At 44.6% G+C, this 25,172-nt stretch overlaps 1 protein-coding gene across 7 annotated transcripts in view; it reads right to left on the bottom strand.

Moving 5' to 3' along the window:
- Nucleotides 1-25,172, bottom strand: part of LOC133351870 (dystrophin-like) — a 325,976-nt gene that overhangs the window by 167,989 nt on the left and 132,815 nt on the right. Inside the window, exon 1 of one of the 7 annotated variants that reach the window (XM_061567501.1) lies at nucleotides 17,985-18,138. The exons of the other annotated variants lie outside the window; for them this stretch is intronic. Within the exon in view, the coding sequence (XP_061423485.1) occupies nucleotides 17,985-18,086 (102 nt within the window). The 5' untranslated portion in view covers nucleotides 18,087-18,138. Of the gene's footprint in view, nucleotides 1-17,984; nucleotides 18,139-25,172 lie in introns of those variants that run through there. 7 annotated transcript variants of the gene reach the window in all.

Raw genomic sequence — 25,172 nt, 5'->3', positions numbered from 1 at the left:
GCCACTACCGACCTATTCTTGGAGGCACTTCCTCAATGGGTCAGGGAAGATTGGGAGCCTTGTAGCCATGAGTAGCGGTACCGAATAGGGGGGCATCATTCCCAGTCAGCTGCTCAGCGAGATAACACGCATCCACACTTCATCAACCCGCACTGACCAGCGTGGTGAAGGATGGTCAACGTCCCCCCCCAACCCACCACCTCCCAATGACCGATGCACACCTAAAGACATCGTTATCATAAAACGAAGGCAGCTGTCGGTTTATGAAAATGTGGTGTGGTCTGGGACTTGTTTTTGCTGTTGTTTTGGCTGCCTTGCCCAAGAAGTATGCGAGTTCATATTACATAAGAAATTACAAATGCAATATGACCTTATATACTGTTTTATTTATTTTAGTAATTTGCTTACGTGTCCCATACTTGCACTCCTATCGTGTTATTGTATTGTTTGTTGTTGTAACGTTCTGACCGGCCTCTAAAACATCTGTGAAAAAGAGCTTCATAGCTCATCGGATTTCTCAAGGATGAATAGATATTCAGATTTTGATGAATAAGAATTGAGTGGGATTTTTAATTCAGTGATTAGCTCACATTTAGAATGTATTCTTTATTTGAATATTCAGATAAATATTCAGATTTTGATTAATAAGAATTGAGTGGGATTTTAAATTCAGTCATTAGCTCACACTTAGAATGTATTCTTTATTTGAATATTCAGATAAATATTCAGATTTTGACGAATACGAATTGAGTGGGATTTTAAATTCAGTGATTAGCTCATATTTAGAATGTATTATTTATTTCTTGGAAGAACATGATGTTTACTAGTTTGTGTACCTGTAAATCTATTTACTTTAATGAATAATAATGGCAGGAAAATGTAAACAGGAACACCGAGTACTGACCTGCCTACCGCTCTAAATCACGCTGTGCTCTATTAGCACAGGTTAAAAAAAATGGAAATACATGTTAAGGACGTGGCCTTCTATCTGGCCGCATTAGCAAAAAAAAAACCCATCAAAATTTGCACATTGACTCATAATTCCCCATAATCTGTACCGAATAGCTTCGAGCCGCAGGGCCGGTTAATTCAACCCAAGTTCAAACGAAACAATTAGAATAGATTCATTCGCATTCTTATCTCGCTCAATTTGGTATTTTTATTGAGCATCTGCTTGCAATATTTCTCGCAATTATCTGCTGGACCAGCCAAAAGATGCTTGCTCCACCCTCTATTCTTCACCTTGACTTTTACGCTTCCTTGAAGCCTTTGGGGGGGGGGGGGGTATAAAGGAGGCTAACAAAACTCCAAACAACCTGGGTGGGGATGGGCAAGGCACACACCGTGGCGACGATCTCACCAAAACATTCCACTCGTTGCCGACTGCTGCTGAGATTTTCTGGATTTGTATGACAACACATAATATGAGCAAGGGGTGGGGGAGGGGAATAATTTTTTTTTTTACGAAAAAGCTCAAACCATTTTGGAAAACCTTGCCAACCGTTACAGGACAACGTTGCAACACGCATTGTTCCTACCCGTGCTCTTTAACGCAGAGGTTATTAAAAACGCGTTTGAGCAAATTGGTTGTATTGTATTTGTTTGGCACGTGTGGAGGGAAGAAGAGCGGTGGGTGCAGTGGTTGCAGCACTGCACCGCGAAACCTAGCACACCGGGTTTCAATTCCCGATTGAAATCTCAAGCAGTGTGGGGTGAAGCACTCAAACAATCCCCATGACCGACATTGCATGGAGGGGCCTTCATCCAGCAGTGGACTGACCAAAGGCTTTTCAAAAAGTAAACATTAAACTTGTACACCGGTAGATCATCGTTTCACGTAATACATCGAGACAGCGAGGTGCATTTTTGAAATGACACTTCAAGGAGAGTCCGATTTGTCACGGAAATTTTGTAAACTGGACGGAAGACTCAACAACAATAAATAATTATGTGAACACGATCATATCAAATTTCGATTTAAAGCTTTCGTGACTGCAGGGATTCATCTTCTTGGTTCTTTCGGTAAAGTCACGTAGAAGGGAAATAATAAAAAAAAAAAAAAAAAAAACATAACATTGTTTTATAATGTTTTATTTTCATTATTTTATTATTTCCCTTCTACGTGACTTTACCGAAAGAACCAAGAAGACGATCATTTCAGTTCACCGAGCTGACCACTTCACAGCTGTAGACGTGCAAAAGAGTATACAGAGATTTTTCGATTTAAAGCTTTCGTGACTGCAGGGATTCATCTTTTTGGTTCTTTCGGTAAAGTCACGTAGAAGGGAAGTAATAAAATAATAAAAATAACTTTGACTTTACCGAAAGAACCAAGAAGAAGTATACAGAGACTTAATGAAGTCACTCTTCCCGTGGTGATTTTAATGCTCAAGTTTGGGGAATATCCACGTAACGTGGCAGAAGACGAATATCAACTGCGCAAGCAAAAACGGTCTTGCCAATCAACTCGCACGCCACCTGGTCCCCGATGGGACTACGAATCAAAATTCAATCACATCTTATTTGATGCATTTTAATTACTCACTTACTTAACCGATTATTTAATGATGGATAGTTGGCATATTACAATGCACAGATTCATCCATTAAAATCAATTACTGTCCTCGATGAAATGCATAATATCACACGCGTGATAATTTACGATGAATTACATATATCACTGGGTAGTCAGTGTTATTTACGAATTGCTTATGCCTCAAAAGGACAGAAAATGGCTATTATTCTCCACAAACTTTGCTTTTGTGACCAGGACAGTGATACTTTGAAATTTACCTATTTTCAATGAGAAAACGTGGTGTGCATTTGTGTCTTTCGTTCACATAAAGTCCTGGTTACAAAATCAAAGTTTGTGGGGAATAATAATAGCCATTTTCTATACTTTTCAGGCATAAGCAATAAAAATAAATAACACTTAGTACCCAGGAACAAAAATTGTGTTACATAGTGAATTATTCATGCAAATATTATGCCCCATGCATGCTATTGATAATTTAAAACGGGGACAACAGAACGTGTACAAATTGAAAAGGAGATTAAAAAAACATCTAATTTTAAATCGAATTGTAAACTCGCATTGCAAAAATTAAGTAAATCATTGAAAATGGGGTAGAGGAGGGGAGGGGGAAGTGAGTTATTAAGCTGATTATGATTATTCTTGGTTCATTCGGTAAAGTCACGTAGAAGGGAAACAATAAAATAATAAAAAAACAATAAAATTCTCACGACGTTGCAAAACTAGCAATCATCATCAGGTGTGAAAAGCAAGAATTTGAAAAAAGTGGCGTTTTTTTCTATTTTTATTATTTTATTGTTTCCCTTCTATGTGACTTTACCGAAAGAACCAAGAACATGAATCCCTGCAGCCACGAAAGCTTTAAATCAAAATTTTAAAATCTGATTATTATTATTAAGCTGATTAAATATTATGTTATTTATGCAAATTAATATCTTACTTTTCATTATCACGCTCGGCTTTCCACACTCCAACCTACCCTCGACCTCCTCTTTATTTTGCCATTTTGTTTTCAGTCCCATTTCACTCGCAGTCTCTTTTTAAAAAAACGGACAGCGGCGAGCAAAGCATTAGAAACTCTGCAACGAAAAGCCACTCACACGACCGCGCGCATCTCCTGCTGCCGCGTAATTTGAAATTTAGAACCAGCACCGTGACAACATTTCACGCGACAAAAACCCCACTTCGCCCCCCCCCCCCACCCCCGAGTCAGCGCTCTCAAGGCCAATGGCCATGTCGGATCACTGGGTCAGCGCCGCGAGGAATTTGGGCTTTGAAAGCCCTGGGCTGCCGTCCAGTATCAACAACGAACAACTCTCGTGTCCAGCCAAATGGCGATTTCCACATTGCCCACCATTCACCGCGAACAACAACAACAACCGCTCCTCATGTATTGTTTCGTAAATTGACTGGCTCAATTGACTGTGTTACTTGATGGCAGATGAAAAGCGAGCTACACTTTTGCACGGCTCCAAAGAAGCGGGGCGCGGTGTCTTGTTAAAAAAAACGCAGCGTTTTCATGGATACCCCGAAAGCAATCCTGCGCTCTTCTACCCAGAGGTCATTGCCCAGCGAGCCAGGAAGCCCCTGCTGTATGTCTATCCACATTAACGAGGAGGACATTACCCGGAGCTCGCGCCTCGACGTAAGCGGCACAATTGCCATGTCATTTGCCAATGAATTCACTAAAAAAACACACACACACACACATTGCCGACACACCAACCGCTCACGGGCCCATCTGCCGCCACTAGAGCTTGACAGATGCTGCCCTGTTACGCGCTCGTCCCAGCGACACCGACAGTGAGAGCTCCCCTCTGCACTGTTTCCTCGCCGGTGTGAATGATCTGCACTGCGCTTCATGCAATTTGTATTGCTGTGGGCTGTGCCCGGGCTGGGCACGGGTTGTTGCTCATCCTCCCTGAAATGAGGAAGGTGTCTTTGTATTCAGAAGCGGTACGAGTGTAGCTCATGCAATGGCTGGCTCGAGTCACCGCTGGCGGAAGAGACTCTCCCCCCCCCCCCCCCCCCACGGACTTGACAGAGCTCTAGTGAAGCCCGATCTAGAGGGTAGTTGGCCTACTCTTCCACGCACGCCAAACGTCTTATGTTTGTTGATGGGTGTTGAATTTATTTTTGCACCCGCTCTTTATCTCACTGCACGCTGGACCTGCCAATGAACTAATTTACACTTCTGGGTGGACAGGGCCTGGCCTCGGGGATTTAAGAAACTTGCAGAGTTGTCTCAACTGCCGCGCCGGGAAATCAAATCGAATCGGCCACCTCTCTGGATTGCTAGTCCCAGTACACTACCCAACCATACAATTCTCCTGTCAGTGTAATTGCGTAACGTAAGGCTTGCAGACATTGTTGATGATGGTCAATATTTAATGGGTAAAATTGACGCATGATGATATTGCCAATGTTAATGTATGTATTTTGAGCTTCTTTCGCACCGTACAGTAGCCGATTATTGGGCCCTGTGGTGGTGCAGTGGGGTTAGCGCAATTCGCCACGAACTCGCCCCACCTCAGTTCAATTCCTGGCCATGGCTAAAATATATCTCGTGATATCTAAACCGGTCCTGGGTTGCCCCCTTCGGCAACACAGACTGACCAGCGTGGTAAAGTATGGTAAAATAACCCCCATGACCAACATGGCATGTGAAGGAAGATATTTATCCAGCAGTGGATTGACAAAGGGTGGTAAATTATTATTATACAATGTGTAATGGACGATTCACACAAAAGTATAAATTGGAATTTGCTCGCTTAAAGCTTCCAGGCACTCAACACTCAATCATCTGGTTCCATCACACCCGGTTCTTTGGCTCGATCGTCGGACGAACCATAGTACGAGATCGGAATGGACCTGCAAGAGGCTCCGTGGTTGCCCAAGGGACACCCACACCTGGTTGAACCAGCTGAGGGCTGGCTCGGCCGCTGAGGCCCGGGTGAAAATGGGACATCGTGCGTCTCATCGGCCGTTGTGGAGGACGCGACGACCCCACCGCCAGTCATTCATGTTATTGGGAGAAGCGGTAAGTAGCAGTTTGGTGTAATATTAACCCATTCCCGTTGCGAGACGTCTACGAATTTGAAGGGTGGGTGTCCCGTTCACCGACGAATCTCGGAACGTGCAAGTGCTTAACGCTAATTTTGTTTAGAGAGGCATAGCGCTGCAGTTTTTCAAGACATTGTACTCACCGCAGATAAACTGCAGCGACATGAGGATAGCTGGCACCAAACTGTGCCACACCCCATCCCGCACGACATTTTACTTCTCATCCCGTCCCAATGACGTAGTGTAAAACTGATGACGTACACATACATCGTCCGAAATGAGAAAGGATTAATACGTTTAAAATTGCATTGCCTTCGTATTATTTGTCTCCTGAAATCCACTGCTGAATGAAGGCCTTCCCACGCTGCGTCAGCCATGGGGGTGCGTTCGACGATACGTCACACAACGCTAGTCAGCGCGAAATGTGGGATGAGAGAATAGAGGGGTAGGACTGGCCTCATAGAGATCGCTAACTAACGACATTAGCCGTGGCCGGCAATCAAACTCAGTCCGCTGGGTCGGCAGCAAGGTGCACCAATCGTCACTTTTTAACCCGTTGCCTCTGTTCGTACGGCGTCGAATTTGGGGACCTAAAAATTCGCCAACAAAAAAAACAACAGACGGCGTGACGCGCGCACAGGTCATCGCGTTCCTGTAGACTCTCTCAGACTGCAGAGTGATGGGCCACGACAACAATAACAACAACAACACAGCGACAGGAAAGGTCGGTAGGGGGTATAGACAATGATTTTCTCTGGGTCACCACTAGACACGTCTCGCCCTTTGCCAAGGCAGTTGATAAGTAATGGAGTTCTCATGTCTCAGCGCAGTGAGAATAAATAACAGCAACGGTGTGTATGTGAAACTACTGCATTGGCACGTTTGAATTATGGATTGGGGGGGGGGGGGGTGAGCCATGCCGACTGACATTGTAAACAACAATACGGGTAGCATAAGCAAATTGCGTAAATTGCTACGATTTATCGTTTTCTACGCTTTACATTATTCCAGTGTTGACAAGGAGAAAATTACGGATGGGGGGGGGGGGGGAAGTTGCGCACAGACCAACATTGTATCAACTGTGCGGGTGGCGAGATAGAGTTCATAATAGAAAGCCAGTGAGGCAGAGCAGAGGGCAATGTTCTCAAACTTGGCCATGACCAGGGCAGTCAGCAGTCAGGCTGGCCAGAGCGAAGACATTATCAGTTGCCGGTAATTGTTTGTAGACTCGTAGCAATGTTTGGAAAGGGACATTTGTTGTGACGTGCAGCGAGTCGGGAGGGATTGGAACACTTTTACCATCGCCGGCGAAATGAAGGGCAACAGATTGAACGGACAGCTGAGGAATGGGATATCTGGGACGTGATGCAGTGCGATTTGCCAGGGCAGAAGAAGCGTGACGAAATGTAAGACAAAATGATGAATCATAATGACCAATCCCTGCATTGGGGATGACATGGGCGATGATGATGACAGCAGAATGAGTCAATGTGTGGAAGCTTGTTTATCGTCCATTCTTCATCAGTAACGAACACATGAATGGATGATGATGGCTATAGAGCATTTATGGGTTTGCCCAATCACAGCACTCGGAGCTTCCTACACGGGCAAGGAAATAGGAGCATGGAACCCAGAGGTTGCCGGATGGCTAAGGGCTCAGAGCTTTGAGGTAGCAATTCTGAGAGCCAGGGTGCACACCTGTGTTGCAGCCCTCCATGATTAAACTGGATTCTCAAGTGTAGCGAGTCGATTGTAACGGCAGGTCGCCAATTACTGCACAAAAACTGCATCATATGAAATTTGGGGTTTCACTTCATATGGCTTACTCCTGCTCTGAAGCGTGCAAAAAAAACTGGTTTGACATTACGACCAAAATAAATCTAGGTATGTGATTCAAGCGGCCTTTTGAAGTAAATTCAGAAGTAGTTCTCCCTTACATGGTGATGCACCATTCTTGGTTCTTTCGGTAAATATTCTTAGGTTTTTTCGGTAAAGTCACGTAGGTAAAAAATGAAAATTAAAATTAATAAAAGTAAAAAAGAAATCACGACGTTTCGGAGGCAACACAAGCTTCCGTCTTCAGGTGGAACCGTCACAGCACGATTTTAATTTTACTTTTATAAATTTAATTTAATTTTTACCTACTTGACTTTACCGAAAAAAACTAAGAATATGAATCCTTGCAGTCACGAAAGCTTCAAATCTAGAATCTTTCGGTAAAGTCACGTAGATATAATTTTTTTTAAAATAATAAAAGCAAAAAAACCCACGACGTTTCGATCGCAACCCAAGTGGTCTTCATCAGGCGGCGAGAATTAGAGGGAGCAAGCCTCCAAATGCAACTGCTTGTGAGGGTTTCCAAAGTGAGTGGGCGGGGGACGAGAGCTGCGAGGAGGAGACCTGTGCAAGTCAGCCAGTGGTAATGTCGGAGTAGAAAATGGGGGGAGGAAGGGGGTAGAGATAGGGGAGAAGAGATGCTCGCTGCGGGGTTCTCTTTTTTTTTACGATCAGTGGAAAAAAGAAGATGCTCGGTGTATTCGGCACTTTGCTTCGTTCATCATTTCGTAAATATCTTTTTTTTTATAACTTTGCTTTATGTAAACCCCCACCTCTCGCTCACTCTCTCGCTCACTCTCTCGCGCTCTCTCGCGCTCTCTCTCTCGTTCTGCACATCTCATGGCATTGATGCCAATAGTGCGGCTCGGAATATAATTGGGGGAGAATTTTTTTTTTTTAAAGAAACAAAAAGACAATTGGCAAGCGAAATGCGTGCGAGCAAAAGTTTGTGCACCCTCGCCTTGTTGAACCACCGCTCAAGTAAAAAAAAAGAGGCACTTCGACAGCAGAGTTCAGCGGAGGGCACTCAGATTGAATAAAAAATAAATTTAAAATATTTAATATATCCAGCGAACCTACGATAACAAGGTGTTTTTTTCCGCTCAGACTTCTAAGAAATGGAAATTGCCCCATTCCAGTGTGGCGTTTCATTAGGCGGGCAATGCCACACAAAGTGTGGATTAGCCTCTTCGAAAGGCCACGTCCAACCCTGTCTTTAAGCTAAATAACGCGCGGAGAGACTCGTGGGCCAATCTGGTCGGTCTCACGAGCCGAGGCCACCGAGAGACACGAGAGAGAACAGGGTGGGATTCACGCTTTAAAAGGCACAGCAGCCTTGGATTTTGAAGAAACCCTCGATAACATACAGCTTCATAATAGATGATATGCAATACAGCAGCACTATGATACACCGTTGCTAATTTTGTAATAAAATTCACAGTAGACCTACATGTACTACAACCAGTTACGTGCCAAAATTAAAACGGTTTTGGTCATTTAAAATGTTCCATTCCGTTCCTGCGTATGGTAATATGCTCGGGAGCCAAATGCCACTGTCGAGGTCTGATAGCCATGAGCGGTCATCAGGAGAGAGAGAGAGGACATTTCTCCGTTTCAAATAGCCCAGACTACATTGGTTAACTGCATTTTAATTTAGCTCTACATTTTTTATGTCATTTTTTTAAAGCTGAAAATTAAATAACCAAGGTGAATAACAATTACATTTTGGTACCTGCCAAGGGTGGTGGTAAAATGGTCAAGGGAAGAAAATTAATACAAAGAGGGACACCCCCCCCCCCTCCAATTTTTTAACAGCTCTGGGGGACCCCTATAAAACGTAATACAGTCCAGGACATGACTGGCATGGTGACTATGTTGAAACGTGGCTCTTCTTCACGAGTTTGGGGGAGGGGGGAGGGGGCAGGAGGGGTGACGATTAATCAGAATTCTGAGTTTCAATTATCGGTTGAATTGGGGTCCAGAGAACTCCCCCCCCGTGCATCACTTCCCAAGGGCAGCATTGGTTCTGCAAGGTTAAACGACATAAACTAAACGATTTTTAAATCCTTTATATTAAGTTCACTTGCTTGCTTGCGCGCTTACGACCGTGCAAATCTTTCGGTCGTTTTTTAACCCACTTCCCGTGATCCAATCGAGCTGACATTTTGCACACAGACTCGTTGTGCGTGACAATTTATTTTCGTGAACATTTTTTTCCAAAATTTTACACTTTTTAGGAAAAAATAAATTATATTTAATTACCAATTGCTTAATGGTGGCAGGCAATCATCTGACCCATAGGTGGCAGCCATCTCAAGCCAGAGGACGAGAGGACTCTAGCCGCCACACATATAAAGGATTTATAGTGAAAAACTTTGTTTTTACGGGTTAATTTATTATTTTACCAGGTAAGGCCCACTGAGCTATATAAAGCACATTTTCAGAAGCGACCTGGCGATCACAGATGATAGCTTCAACGAAGTGGCTTATCATTACGTGGACATTTTCAGCCAGTCAAATACTCTAAACGTGTGATGTTGATTCAAAATGTGGAGGACAAAAAGTGGAGGACCGGGAGAAAAAATCCACGTGACCACGGGGAAAGAGACACGCAAACTCCAAATATCCAGGCTTCAGGGTCGGGATCAAACCCACGACCTCCTGTATACCAGGTGAGGTCGTTAACATCTCACCAACGTGGTGCCCCAAGAGCAAACATGATTGTTGCACATTTAATCGACACCATAATTTTTATTTCTTTATATTTATTTCTATCATCATCAGACGTATTGGGTAGTACTCTGTTAGATTTTCATTATGAATATTTTTGATGATAAACACACGGGCCGGCATTACAGGTCTTGCCCATCCTAATCGACAGAAATCAGCTGAACTTTCCTCAAAATAAACAAGGGAGGGGTGAGAAAAGAGGAGGGAGGTGGGGGTGCTGGTGGAAGCGGTTAACGTTCCTTCCGATATGAGGATGCCACTGGGAGCTGTGAAAAACTGATGTATTCAGAAATTATTTTTGTGTTTAGTTTGTTGTTTTTCCCCCGCATCTCCCATGAGCATGGTCTGTTACATTCTTGCGGGCGGGCTAGGAGCTGCGCATGTTGGCTGGTTAGCAAGGTGCGTGTCCAGGTAACTCTAGGCCTAAGGTTATAAGATACGCAGCGGGTGGAAATGGGATATTCAGGAAATGTTCTTATCTATGCTCATTAACTAATGACATCGTGTAGTATCTTTTTGTTGAACTCTTGAGCCCAGGATAAGTCTCATATGCAAGAGTGACCTGAGGTCACCAAAATACAAAAAAACAGCAGGCATAATTAAACTAAATCAAGAGTAGAACGACAGTTTTACAGGAGTAATCTCATCATTTACAAATCTGTTCATCAATAAAAAAAAACATTGCTTGCCACATGCCAAGTGAGAGTCAACGGAGGCACGAAAGATATTTTTCGAGGGCGACACACATGGGTCGCAAAGCAACACACAACGTATTCTTAGGTTTTTTCAGTAAAGTCACGTAGGTAAAACATTATTCATATTCTTAGGTTTTTTCGGTAAAGTCACGTAGGTAAAACATTATTCATATTCTTAGGTTTTTTCGGTAAAGTCACGTAGGTAAAACATTATTCATATTCTTAGGTTTTTTCGGTAAAGTCACGTAGGTAAAACATTATTCATATTCTTAGGTTTTTTCGGTAAAGTCACGTAGGTAAAACATTATTCATATTCTTAGATTTTTTCGGTAAAGTCACGTAGGCAAAACATTATTCATATTCTTAGGTTTTTTCGGTAAAGTCACGTAGGTAAAACATTATTCATATTCTTAGGTTTTTTCGGTAAAGTCACGTAGGTAAAACATTATTCATATTCTTAGGTTTTTTCGGTAAAGTCACGTAGGTAAAACATTATTCATATTCTTAGGTTTTTTCGGTAAAGTCACGTAGGTAAAATCTAGAATTAACACACAACGTATGAAAGCGAACTCGCAATTCACAAAATATGGGCAATCGTGAACCGTTAATGCAACACTCAATGACAATTAACAGTAGATCGGTGGTTTAAAAAAAAAAACTTCCAGGAAGATACATTTCAATTGTGGTATAGGTACAGTTCAAATTGCATTCGCAGTGGCCAATTAACCAATCCAATTGCACCATTAAAATTGACTGTGAAAGAAGAGTTTGTAAATGTAAGATAATGTTATTCTGCTTGAGGACTAATGGCAACAACAAAACATCCAAACTTAGTTGCTACTCGTCGGATGTAACAGGAAAATTGAGGCACAGGCAAATGAAGCGACAAATATTTAATATGATTCCATAAGTGGTTTATTTTGGGGGTAGGTCGTGTGCAAATGTGTGCCGCAGACCCCACACCCCTCCACTCAACAGGGCCAGTTGGTTAAAGCGTCACGTGATTCAAACGTGCCAAATGCAAGCCAAAAACGTAACAAATTGTGAACTATAATATTCGTCATGAAAGCCTAAGTATAAAATTAACAATCGGATAGACATTCGTCAAGCGACTGCTGAATGAACAGCCTTACCATGTCATATCGATAACAGGGGTGGTTTGACCATACTTCACCACACTGGTCAGTGCATGTCGTTGGTGATGCAGGAGACGGGGGGGGGGGGGCAGGACACAGGACCATTTATCATTCACATACTGAACATCATGCCACTGTGCCAGCCACTGCTCACCGAACACAAAACCAGCTGCACTCGGCAGTAATTTCTTGTCAAGCACTTTAATAAAATAAATATCTGCACTGCTTTAGTTTTCTCAAGTGTCGTCGATGCAATGTCCATCTCGCAATCGCTGAGGTACCACAGGCAAGCTGGAAGACAGAAGGCAGGTGGTGGGCTGGTGTTGCCCCCTATACAACACATTCCTGCGGAGGGAGCTGGTAGGAACGTTGGGTTGCTCGGTCAATGGCCAGGGTCAACGGCGGCGTGGTGTATTCCACAAATATGCCCGACTGTGAGAGAGCGGGCACAAGCCGGCGTGAGTAGGTTCAACGTTGAGTTTTATAAGGGCACCACGGGGTGACCAGCCCCTCCCCACCCAGCCCCACTCTCCCCTCCCAGCCCCTCCCCACCCCACCCCACCTTCCCCACCCAGCCCCTCCCCACATTCCCCACCCAGCCTCTCTCAACCCTCCCCTCCCACCCAGCTCCTCCCCACCCTCCCCACCCAGCCCCTCCCCACCCTCCCCACCCAGCCCCTCCCCACCTTCCCCACCCAGCCCCTCCCCACCCCACCCTCCCCACCCAGCCCCTCCCCACCCTCCCCACCCCATCCAGCCACTCCCTGCACGACGGACGGACACAATAATCCCCTGTGGGCTGGTGTAACCAGGAGGTTCCTACCAGTATTAAGATGTTTTCAGGCAATTAACTAGTGTTCATACAGTTCGTGTGTGGGAGGAAACCAGATAACTCGGAAACAAACCCACGCATTCGAGGCGGGGGGGGGGGGCAACATTACCCCACACAGAATGGACAGATGATATTAATCAGTATTTTGCAGTACCGCATCCTCCTGGCAAGCCAGCAAGTGGCATCTCCTCAACTCCCACGGGATGGGGAATTTCACAACATCTGTGTTATCATCCACCATCCCTAGGCTGTTTCCGCAGGGCTAGTTTACAGGCTCGCGTTCGCCGCCACCACGGCACGGTAGCGTCACCACATCTCCATGCGGGCAACAGGTTACCGAGTTGCATTGCAGAGGTCACGGTGACGAGGGTTCTCTTTTAGAATCACGTAAAGCAGAATTTTTCTCGTAAACGGTTTTATTCTGGTCGTCCGTTTGTGTTTAGACAGTTTTGTTTTTTTGCACGGGGATAGATTTTGTCCCCGCACTCTGCGCCCCTCTTCTCAGCGAGCTTCTCTCACCTGGTTTTTAAGCTAAGGTCGGGGAGGGCATGTGCGGACGCCTCCATCACAAGGGGCGGCCACGTGCGGGAAGAGAAAAAAATTTACCCGTAAAAAACAAAGTTTTTCACTATAAATCCTTTATATGCGTGGCGGCTAGAGTCCTCTCGTCCTCTGGCTTGAGATGGCTGCCACCTATGGGTCAGATGATTGTCTGCCACCATTAAGCAATTGGTAATTAAATATAAAAAAAAAATTCCCTAAACAGTGTAAAAATTTGGAAAAAAAAATTCACGAAAATTAATTGTCACGCACAACGAGTCTGTGTGCAAAATGTCAGCTCGATTGGATCACGGGAAGTGGGTTAAAAAACGACCGAAAGATTTGTACGGTCGTAAGCAAGCAAGCAAGTACGCAAGCAAGCAAGTGAACTTAATATAAAGGATTTAAAAATGGAAGCCCAAGTGCAGAAAAACAAAGACTGAACTTGAACATTCACAGCAACAGGGCAGTTCGTGAACGAGGCTTGTCCAAAAGTATAGCGGCAAATGCCAATGTTAATAAGCCGTGCGATGACAAACAGCATCTGTTTTCCATTTGCCAGACCGACAGCGATGCAGTTTGAAAATCACAATTCTTTTGAACTTTGAGGGAATGAGTTGGCAGCTATCCAGCGGTAAAGGATTGGGATACAAAAAACATTACCGACAACACTGACAAATACTTAATAAGCAGACGTTTGGGTAAGACCACAATAATTTGGCCAAATTTGTGTCGTTAAGACACTCCAAATCACCCCGCCTGGATCATTTGCGTGGCCTAACAAAAAAAAAAGCGAATGCGATTGGAGCTTTTTCACGAGTAGCCTCCAAACTCTGGAATGCTCTCCCCCATGAAATGGATCTCGAAGTCTGCGGACATTCTTAAAGCTCGTCTCGAACGTATTCATACACTTCCGTCTATTTGAAGTTGTGTGCAATTGAGAAAATGGCTTGAATGTTTTATTTAATTATTTCGCCCCACTCTTTTCGTTTTCAGTTTCGCGAGTTTTTTCATGCCGAGCGCCTGCCACTGGGTCTCATACAGCCGCTTGGAGACGCTTCATGAAAGGTGGTTTATAGAAAGAATTCGTATTATATTCGCTTTAAAAAAATCTATTATGTATTCACCAATACTGCTTTTACATATTTTAATTTAATTTGGCTGCTGGTATTTATAATAACAAACACCACATTTATGACATGTATTGCTTTACAAAATATAATACAACACTTAAACTGCCTCAATGACAAATCATCCTTCGTTCGCCTCACACGTAACAATCGCATGCAAATTAAACCAGGCCCCAGACCACTCAACCGCCGTTCGCACGCATTATTATTGAAACGTATGTTTTTTTTTAAATATGTAAGCTACCTTGTAACAGCATGCTTTCTACGAAATGGAAAAAAAATATGAACAAGGCTGGCAAAAGTCAACAGACATAATAGCTAATCACACTCACATCACTCACGTGTGTGTGTGTGCGCGTGAGTGTTTTTGCGTCAGACTAGCTCGGATTGGGTCCACTTTTCACCGAGGACACTTGGCAGAAACAAACAATGACAATTAAAAACGTAGAATAAACACACTTAAATCATAGGGCCTTTTTGCCTGTATCCAAGTATGAAAAATAAGAATAGGTTTTACCCTTTCTGGCAAAACCGATTTTTTTTTTTCATACTTTGATACTGCCAAAAAAGGTCCCATGATATATACTCTTAGTTTTTTCGGTAAAGTCACGTAGGTAAAAAAATGAAATTAAAATTAATAAAAATAAAATAATAAAAATCACGACATTTCGGAGGCAACACAGGTGGGACCGTCACAGCCAGATTTGCTGATACAGCAAATCTGGCTGTGACGGTCCCACCTGATGACGGATACTTGTGTTGCCTCCGAAACGTCGTGATTTTTATTGTTTTATTTTTATTAATTTTAATTTCATTTTTTTACCTACGTGACTTTACCGAAAAAACTAAGAGTATGAATCCTTGCAGTCACGAAAGCTTCAAATCTAGAATCCCATGATATAGCTGCTCACCCCGAGCTTTGAATGCTCTGATACGTACATTGTCTTTGTATTGTTCGCCTTTTGGCGTTCTCTGGTCTGATACCGGTGAGACTAGGCCCAATAGAAGGCTGTCTCTGGTGCAGGCCAATCAGTTTAAAAAACAATGCAAGTACATTATCAGAGCATGTTTGTTTGCATGTTCACCACAAGCACGTGTGGTTAATGCAGTCCCTTAATTCCTTGCAAAAGGTAATATATTCGGTGTTTGAACATCTTAACACCTGTTGTATTGCCAGAAAAGATAAAACATTCATAAATACACATATACAATGAAGACATTTTTCATTATTTTTTTTAGCTTAAAATATTAAACGCTGCTCAGAGTGACCGCTTGTAACCCCGTTGAGGTGTGAACACTAAACATCGACTGGCACGAGCGAAGTTCTAATGGGAAGATGACACCATAACGTGAGAACTTACCCCGCAACATCTCTATTGCCCGGCAATAGCCAGACAGGTTGGGAGACTGCCGGGAGGGATGAGGGATTTGCTGATTCCAGTGCCAGCGATTGACTTACAGTGCGGTGAGCTCAATAAAACATGCAGGAGCAAGTCCAAGGATTGCCATCATTTCCAGCATAAATTATGAAAGTCTCTGGGCACTTTAACTGGAAGGAAAATGGCTCTTCATCAATGTTCACAGACTAAGTACTATTTTTGATTGTATTTTCCTCAATTTGATGTAATTGTGGAACGAGGGCATGTATATGTATTTGCTCAGAACTCTACAGCAGCGCATCGGCCCCCGTGTTAGAAATGTGCTAATGGAAGCACAAGTAATTCTGAAATCCCTTTGACTGACGTTATCATCCACACACATAGGGCAGTGCTTTGCAAAGTTCCATCCTACAGGGACATAAAAAAACAAAAAATTACTTTATTTTTTATTTTACCAGGCAAGGTCCACTGAGCTATGTAGCTCTTTTTCAGAAGTGACCTGGATAGATATGATAGCTCAACGAAGTGGATTATCATCACGTGGAAATGTATTTACAGCCAAATACTCTAAATGCATGCTTATAAAAGTAGAGGGAAAAACCGGAGGACCCGAAGAAAAATCCACATGACCACGGGGAGAACATGCAAACTACAAATGTACAGGCGTCAGGGTCGGGATAGAACCCACGACCTCCTGCATACCAGGCGAGGAAGTTAACATCTTGCCACCGCGGTGCCCCATGTTTGTTGCTTTCAAGTAAATTAATTGCAAAAAAACTAATTTAGGTGACCAGACTGAGACCAATTCACTAGATTTGAGAACCCGACCGCGGTTTAACCATGGGTAACTGAAACTGGGATTTGAACTTAGTATCTCAGCAGTGCTGGGTCATTGATCTGACCACCTGAACCACTCAGCCACCTCCAATATGCAAACATTTAGAATGTAGAGAGCGTTTTTTGTGAACGATGGTGAAAATATTTTCAACAAATTATCATCGTTGTGATGAAACTGGGCATGTTACGATGCTGGTCAACAGCCAACAATAGCTCTTAAATAAATTCCCCACGTGCCCTGTTTTAATTACAGCAACCACCCGATGCAATTCTCTTTATCCTCCACTAAACGACATTAATGAAACGACAGCCTTAAAATTATTCGTGCGACTGCTAAAAACAACGGAGAATAAACAGCATGCGAGCTTCGTGCAAATGCTGAAAGTTGGGTGTGCTTGTTCAGCAATCGTTAACGCAGGCCAGGTGTAGAAATAAAACGTGCATCACTGACTAAACGAAAAATATTAGCTGTAAATGAATGGTACAATCTGCCAGTGGACAGACGAGCACACACACACACTGTTGTATTTACTGTCACGATTAACCAATCGCATTGTATCCTGCACAATAGGGAATTGAAAAGGGGCAATGGTATTACGTGCTACATTAAAAGCAAGATCAAATAAAAATCACCATGACATTGATGTTACAAATCTGACCACAAACTGTTCTAAAATACAGATATAATTCTACTTCTCAAGAGTATTTGTCCACTTTTTATTTTGCACGTGGGGAGAGAACCAGAGTGCACCGAGGAGAGGCGCGCATACCAATTGAGAGAGAACTCAAACTGTACATCGGACAAGCAGCCCTACTTGATGTACTGCATCTTATAGATGATCCATCAACGTCGCCTCCGCCTCACTGGACTCAACCGCATGCATCATCGCGAGCATATCGAAGGGTCAAGCAAGGCATGCTAACATGCATGAGCACGCGCACGGAGAATCGAGTCAAATTCGCAACAAAGCGCGGCTCTTGTTTTTATTTATTTAAACCAAGATAGAGGACTTGCACGCGTCGTCATCCGAGCTTGCGGCCGGGGATTTGACACCTGGCCCCGTTGAGCACTTAACAGCAAAAAGAGAAACCCATCTTTTTGGTTTTTGTCCGGGCAAAAAAAAAAATCTCACACGTTTACAAAAGCTTCAGCAGCGAGCGCAGGCGGAGGCTACAGAGGAGCTCGGAGGACGCGATGGAATCGGCGTGGAGGTGCGAGTGATCGCGAACGAGCCGAGCGGCGAGCGTGGCGCGGAGAAGCGCGGGCTCTCACCTTGCGGAGTTTGTGGTAGCGTGGAGACGCGGAGCACGCCAGACGACGCAACCTGCGCAGGGATCGCGCCAGCTTTCGAAAGGACGCCCGGGCTACCGCCATCCCTCTTTCCCCAACCCACCCCCCCCCCCCCTACTACTGCAGCCCCCCCACCCGACCCGCAAGACAATAACCAACACGCAAACAACGACGATGACCACACACACGCACGCGCAAAGCTCCGCCGACCGTCCTTCACGACAACACGCTACCCCCCATCCTCGACCGCCGACTCTTTTTTTTGACGACACGAAAGCACGCAACAGACACGCGGGGACCGCAGGACGACTCGAATTCACTCCCTTAGCACGCGCAATTTTTCTTCCGCGCAGAACTCACTCGCCCCCGACACGCGTGTGGACACAGGCGCGCGCGCGTGCGCGTGTACCCAACGCGGCCACGCGCAAATTAAAGCGCAAAGAAATGAACAGCACAGCAGAGCGCAGCAGAATTCATCTGCTGCTGAAGCCGCCCAACGCTGGCTTGCTGGGGGAGGAGGGGAGGGAGGGGAGGGAGGGAGAAGGAGGCGCGGAGAGATGAAGAGGGGGCGGGGGTGGGGGGCTCTATCTTCCTCTCGCGAGCCTCCAATTTAGCGTCACTAAGGAGCTGCACCGTTCGCCACTGTGGCTCTCTTCTTGCTTGGCTATCTCCACCCTGCTCCGTGCCTCCGCGAGGCACTGGAGGGGGGCTGATTGTGATTGGTCACACCTCGCCCATCTATACATTCCTCCCCCCCACTCATCTCTCCCCCCCCATCCCACCAGCGCCACTGCTCATTTCTCCATCCTCCAAATCCGCCTCTCCTACACCACCGCTGTTCTTCCCCGTGTTGTCGGTCGGATGACGACCGTAAACCAGGGAGCAGTGCACCGCGATGAGGCGAAGGCAGTGATGGGTGGGTGATGTGTGCAGGGGAAGCAGGCGAGGTACAGCGGGACGGGTGATGGTTTGCGATGGCGAGGATTCGGCATGGACAGGACACGCGTGCCTGCTCGCGAGTGAGCCAAAGGGGCCGTGCGTGACAGCAAATTACCAAAACGGAGTCATCTGTTCCGCTCGGAATAGAAGAGCAGCGTATGCATCACAGCCAATTTAATGTGTTCACCCAACAGGCTAGACCCTATTTCGCAGTCCAATTGCGTAATATTTTCGGCTATAAATTAACGTGACCCGCGAATTTTCTTGACCGTTAATTCTGAGCTTACGATTAATGGAATATTTTAATTAACGTGCACGTATAATAATACGCAAGTGCCTTTGTGTTTAGCACCATAGAAAGCGTGGGAAAGCAAACTGCAACTTAGTTAAAAAATATCTTTTTGGTTCTTTCGGTAAAGTCACGTAGAATGGAAGTAATAAAATAATAAAAATAAAACATAATAAAATCATTCTCACGACGTTTCGGCCACAACGCAAGCAGCCGTCCTCAGGTGGAGAACAGGTCTGTCGAGAAGACGGCTGCTTGCGTTGTGGCCGAAACGTCGTGAGAATTATTTTATTATGTTCTATTTTTATTATTTTATTATTTCCATTCTACGTGACTTTACCGAAAGAACCAAGAAGATGAATCCCTGCAGTCACGAAAGCTTTACATCGAAATTTAGTTAAAATACTCAAGTGGCATACGCAAATTGCAGTTGAAATGGGAGGCATCGGGACAATAAGCAACGAAATAAAATGGACGTAAACACCGCTATGATACACAGGCAACAGAATATCCATGATTAATTCTATCTCGATGGGTGTTTTTTTAGTGTTAAAAATTTTAATGAACAAAACACTTGCAATGTTTTTTTCCCACTAATTGTGAACATTTTGCACCCAAGAAATTCTGGATGCGACAGATAATTTTGGCAAATATCCAGGAACACAACAACTTATTTGGAGATCAACATTAGCCCAATTAAGCATACAGGTCCAATGGCTATGCTCCAACGCACTACTACTGGGGGACAGAAAACACAGCATGCTCTCACTGTTTAAGCAAGCCCAAGATCGACTGACTGCAAACCGGTCCAGAAATTGCTTGTATTGAACTAATACCGATGACAAGATATACTGCCAACAAGGCCGTGCAACTGAATAGTGGAAAAAAATATTTATGTCATATTTGGAGACAAATATGGGAAGGATGCATTGTTTATTTTTTAAAATGAATATTCTCCACAATATTTGATCCTTATGGCGGTACTCCGAGGTACCAAATAATATAAAATGGCCGAGGCAATTACATATTTTATTTCTGGGACAATATTTTTTCCAGGGGTGCACTTAACTCCGCGACTGAGTTACCAATCAATCCGAATTCAGCGCTACTCCGCGATGTGGAAACGCAGCGAGGACGATTGCGCTGAGACCCTGAACGCTCGTACGCACCATAGCGGTACATCGTGTACAGCTCGTCGAGATGAGTGCCGCATCACCGACCATCAACAAACTAAAAATGACTGCATCACGGACATCATGCGAGAGCCGGGGTACTATGGTACCCCGGGGTACCGCCATAAGGTGAATTTGTACTTTGCATCCTACACTATGCGTTGAACTAGGACCCATTTAATACAGAAAGAGTTCTCACCTATAAACATTGGGCAGTTCACCAGCACTGGTTCATGCAAGCCTGGCTGCTGATGAGGACACTGGATGTCAAAACCGTATTCTTAGGTTATATATACGGAGTGGTATCTCTTGTGATCTCTCATTTACTTGATACAGCTGTCGGGCTGTGATGGTTCCACCTGAAGACGGAAGCTTGTGTTGCCTCCGAAACGTCGTGATTTTTATTTTTATTTTATTTTACTTTTATTAATTTAAATTTTTTACCTACGTGACTTTACCAAAAAAACCTGCAGGGATGAAGGTGAGAAACAGCGTGTTTGTGGATGGCCTGTCGCCAATGGGCTTCACCTGAAAGTGTGAATATTCGTAGTTGACAGTCCCATCACAATCCTCTAGAATAAAGTATTTTGGAAGCTTACATATGTAGGGACAGTGCTGAAAGAGAGAGAGAGAGACGGTGCGTGGGTGGAGATAACGAGGGGATAGCGACAGTGCGTGGCCAGGTGGTCGCGAGGGATAATTGCAGGAGGAAGCCATGGGTGGATGTTCGGGATTGGGTGAGAGCGAGAGAGTGAGCGAGAGAGTGAGCTAGAGGGGGGGGGGGGGGTTACATAAAGCCAAGTTTTAAAAAATTTTTATTAAAAAAAATGACGAAATGATGAACGAAGCAAAGTGCCGAATACACCGAGCATCTTCTTGTTTCCACTGATCGTAAAAAAAAAGACGGTTCTGGAAAAGAAGGCGTGTCTGGCGGCGGGGCGAGGCCACGCCGCGGGGAATATAAGGCGGAGGCTGAGAGAGCTCGAGGCTGCCCTGGGTATTGGGATGGACCGTCTCTAAGCTGCCACCGTCTCTCCGTGCGGTCGTTGCTTGGGTGCTGTCCTAGCTCAAATATCTGTTGTTATTCTAGCCCAGGGGTCGGCAACCTACGGCTCCGGAGCCGCATGCGGCTCTTTACGGGCTGCTTCTTGACGATGAGTACGTATGTACTCAGATGCATTGCGGCTCTTGAAATACTGAATTTTGTACCGAATTGGAAAGAAATGGCTCTTCTTGTTATTTTGGTTGCCGACCCCTGTTCTAGCCCAAGTACTGTATTGCTAGTCATAGCTAAGTACTGTAGGATATGAGAGCACGTTATCAGTGTGACGTGCCCTAATAAATGAAGACAGATGTTGCCCGAGCGGCATTACATATATAAACATGAAATCGTTGGACTACACAGATGGTATTCCTATCTGCCCGTCAAAAAAATTACCATAATATGGAATGTTAAAGTCACTCGCAATTGTAAATGACATAGTCGTTATCCATTCACATGTTAATATATTACGTGCAAATATTCATCAGAAATATTTTCATGTCTATGCATCTTCATTGTACGATAGATGCTCTTTGGTTCTTTCGGTAAAGTCACGTAGTTAGACATAAATTAAAATAAAACAAATCACGACGTTTCGATTGCAACACAAGCAAACATCATCAGGTGGGAAAGATAGATGGTTTAAAAGTTTTGTCGGAGCCAACTTTACAATACGCAAAATGCATTTTTCTGCAGTGCAGTATTTTTTTTATTCTCTTTGCTATGATTGTTCTTCTATTTGCTTCATTAGGCATAACTTTTTTTATCATTTGTTATTTTGGTGACCCAGGTCACTCGTGCAAATGAGACTCATCATGGGCTCTTGAGTTCATACACCACCTGGTGAAACAAAAATAAACTTGACACTTGCATTTCGATTTAAAGCTTTCGTGACTTCAGGGATTCATATTCTTGGTTCTTTCAGTAAAGTCACGTAGAAGGGAAATAATAAAACAATACAAATAAAACATAATAAAATAATAACAGGGCTGTTGGACAGCCCTGTTCTTCACCTGAGGACGGCTGCTTGCGTTGTGGCCGAAACGTCGTGAGAATGTTATTATGTTTTATTTTTATTATTTTATTATTTCCCTTCTACGTGACTTGACACTTACACTTCAAAGTACTGCCATTTGGTTGGTCACTGCCACCTGTGAACAAGTGCCCATAAACTTGCAGCTTGTGATTGCACACATGGTAGGAGAGCCGCCTGGTAAAACTACACAAGGGCTTTAAGATATATTGCCTCCGTTGGCTTCACGACTAACCTCCGAATGTGTCTCGACTCTCGTGCACTGTACACGCCTGTCCCGTCACCTCCTGCCAGTGAGAGCCACCTTCAAGATACATCACGTGGCCTCAAAATGCACCTAGCCTGGTGCAAGTGCTGTGGTGACTTCATCGCTGCTTCGTGGCGAATGTTGCTCTGTAAAGTCTGTGTGCAAAGTTTACTTCGTTTGCCCTCTGGGTTTATGAATCAAAAACGATTCATTTTCCCCGCTGATTTTTGCTCCAAATATTAGTTCTGTGCCAGACTGTTTGAATTTCACCCTGTGATTTTCAGGTGGCGAGATTGGCTACCCATAGGCATCACCCCCTGTTGGCATGCCAGAACAGTCTTCTAATTTGTGAACAAATGGAGCTGGAATTTAAGAGAAAATGTTTAACCATTTACGTTTCTCTCTTCGACTCCCTCTCCAGCCCCTGTGCTTGCAATCGCCTTCGATTTATTCATAATTATTATCCTGACAGCTTCAGAACGTCCTGTGATGGTGCGGATGTTTTGATTGTTTTACTCGGGGCGTCTTTCGCCTGCCGAAATTAACTGCCGCAAAATAATAAAAAAAAATCGCGTTGCACTGCGGGGTCAACGGCTCCGGGGGGGGGGGGGGTGAAGAACAAGTAAACCCGTAAAAACAAAGTTTTTCACTATAAATCCTTTATATGCGTGGCATCGGGGCGCCTAGAGTCCTCTCGTCCTCTGGCTTGAGATGGCTGCCACCTATGGGTCAGATGATTGTCTGCCACCATTAAGCAATTGGTAATTAAATATTTAATTTTGTTTCCCTAAACAGTGTAAGATATTGGTAAAAAAAATTCACGAAAATTAATTGTCACGCACAACGAGTCTGTGTGCAAAATGTCAGCTCGATTGGATCACGGAAAGTGGGTTAAAAAACGACCGAAAGATTTGCACGGTCGCAAGCAAGCAAGCACGCAAGTGAACTTAATATAAAAGATTTAAAAATCGCGTTGCACTGCGGGGTCAACGGCTCCGGGGGGGGGGGGGGGGGAAGAAAAATAACTCGCAACCGAATTTACCAACCGCTTCCTACCCCACTCATCTTAAAAATGGTCCCTTGCCGACGCTCGTTTTGCATACGTTCCTTTGAAAAATACGGCTTTAATATATCCTCAGTGTTACATACAAAAGACAAAGATCCCCCGAATAGCCTGACGAGACTGTTGGGGCAAGTGCTGTTAGCGAGCATCTACGAAGGCCAGCATCGCACCACACTCGGCCGCCTTTGTTTCCCTAGTGGCGATGTTTACTCACCGCACCAGGTACTAATTTGAGGCCGAGTCGACCTAGGGGAGGCCCAGAACCGGTTCAGATAATCGTCACTGGTGTTGGCCGTGAGCGGGAATCGAACTCGGGTCGCAAGGTTCGTAGCGCAGCGCGCTAACCGCTACACTACACACACACACGGATGCCCAAGTGTTAAAATGGTTAGCCGCACTGAAGGTGCACTCCAGCGGGCACCGGTTTGATTTGATCTCCCAGCGGCGGCAGTCGAAAGAATGAGCGAGCATTGTTTTACATCTATCCGCCTCCATGCCGTGTATGGTTGGGGTAAGGTGTTGGTTTTCCCACCTCCTCTAGGGACGTCTGGCCAGCGTTGAAGGTCAGGCCACAGTTCACTCCATTGTGGGGCTCGTTGGAGCTTCGTCGAGCAGAGAACCTTCCACCAGCAGTGTCATTAGGAAGCAATTGCAGGGCTGCACCTTCACTTGTTTACACATTAGTAAGTTTCAGACATTACGAGCTGAAAGGGGGAATTAAGGGGAGTTCACTACAGAGGACTTCCCCAATGGGAACAGAGTATCGCATCATTACCACCGCTCCTACCCTCTTGGTATTAAACAAGTATTGACGTGTTTCTGCTCCCTACCATCACACATTTGAAGAAAGTTTCCGCTTGGAATCACATTGACAGTTCCTAATTATAAAACATATACAACACCAGGCGGTCGTTAAAATATTTGATTTTAAAACACCAAATAAAAACCGAGAGCCCTCGGCAGGCACCGTCTGAGCGATACGGCGACACAGCGACGACGCCTCTTCTTGGTTCTTTCGGTAAAGTCACGTAGAAGGGAAGTAATAAAATAATAAAAATAATAATAAAAAAATAAAACATAATAAAATAATTCTCACGACGTTTCGGCCACAACGCAAGCAGCCGTCCTCAGATGAAGAACAGGGCTGTCCAACAGCCCTGTTATTATTTTATTATGTGACTTTACCGAAAGAACCAAGAAGATGAATCCCTGCAGTCACGAAAGCTTTCAATCAAAACGACGACGCCGTCCGCTGGAGGTCGCCGCGTGACAACTCCCCCCGCACACCCCCAAAGCTACACGGCACTGCGCATTATTCACAAGAGGCCCGTCCCTTAGACGTGGGGGTCGGGGGGAGGTAGGGGACATTACATCTGCCATGCCGC

This window comes from Lethenteron reissneri, chromosome 5 (assembly GCF_015708825.2).
Source record: "Lethenteron reissneri isolate LAM-NWPU_2019-01 chromosome 5, ASM1570882v1, whole genome shotgun sequence".
In the NCBI taxonomy this organism is placed as follows: domain Eukaryota; kingdom Metazoa; phylum Chordata; class Hyperoartia; order Petromyzontiformes; family Petromyzontidae; genus Lethenteron; species Lethenteron reissneri.
Note: the sequence above shows the minus strand (reverse complement) of the source record. Positions and strands in the feature narration are given on the sequence as shown.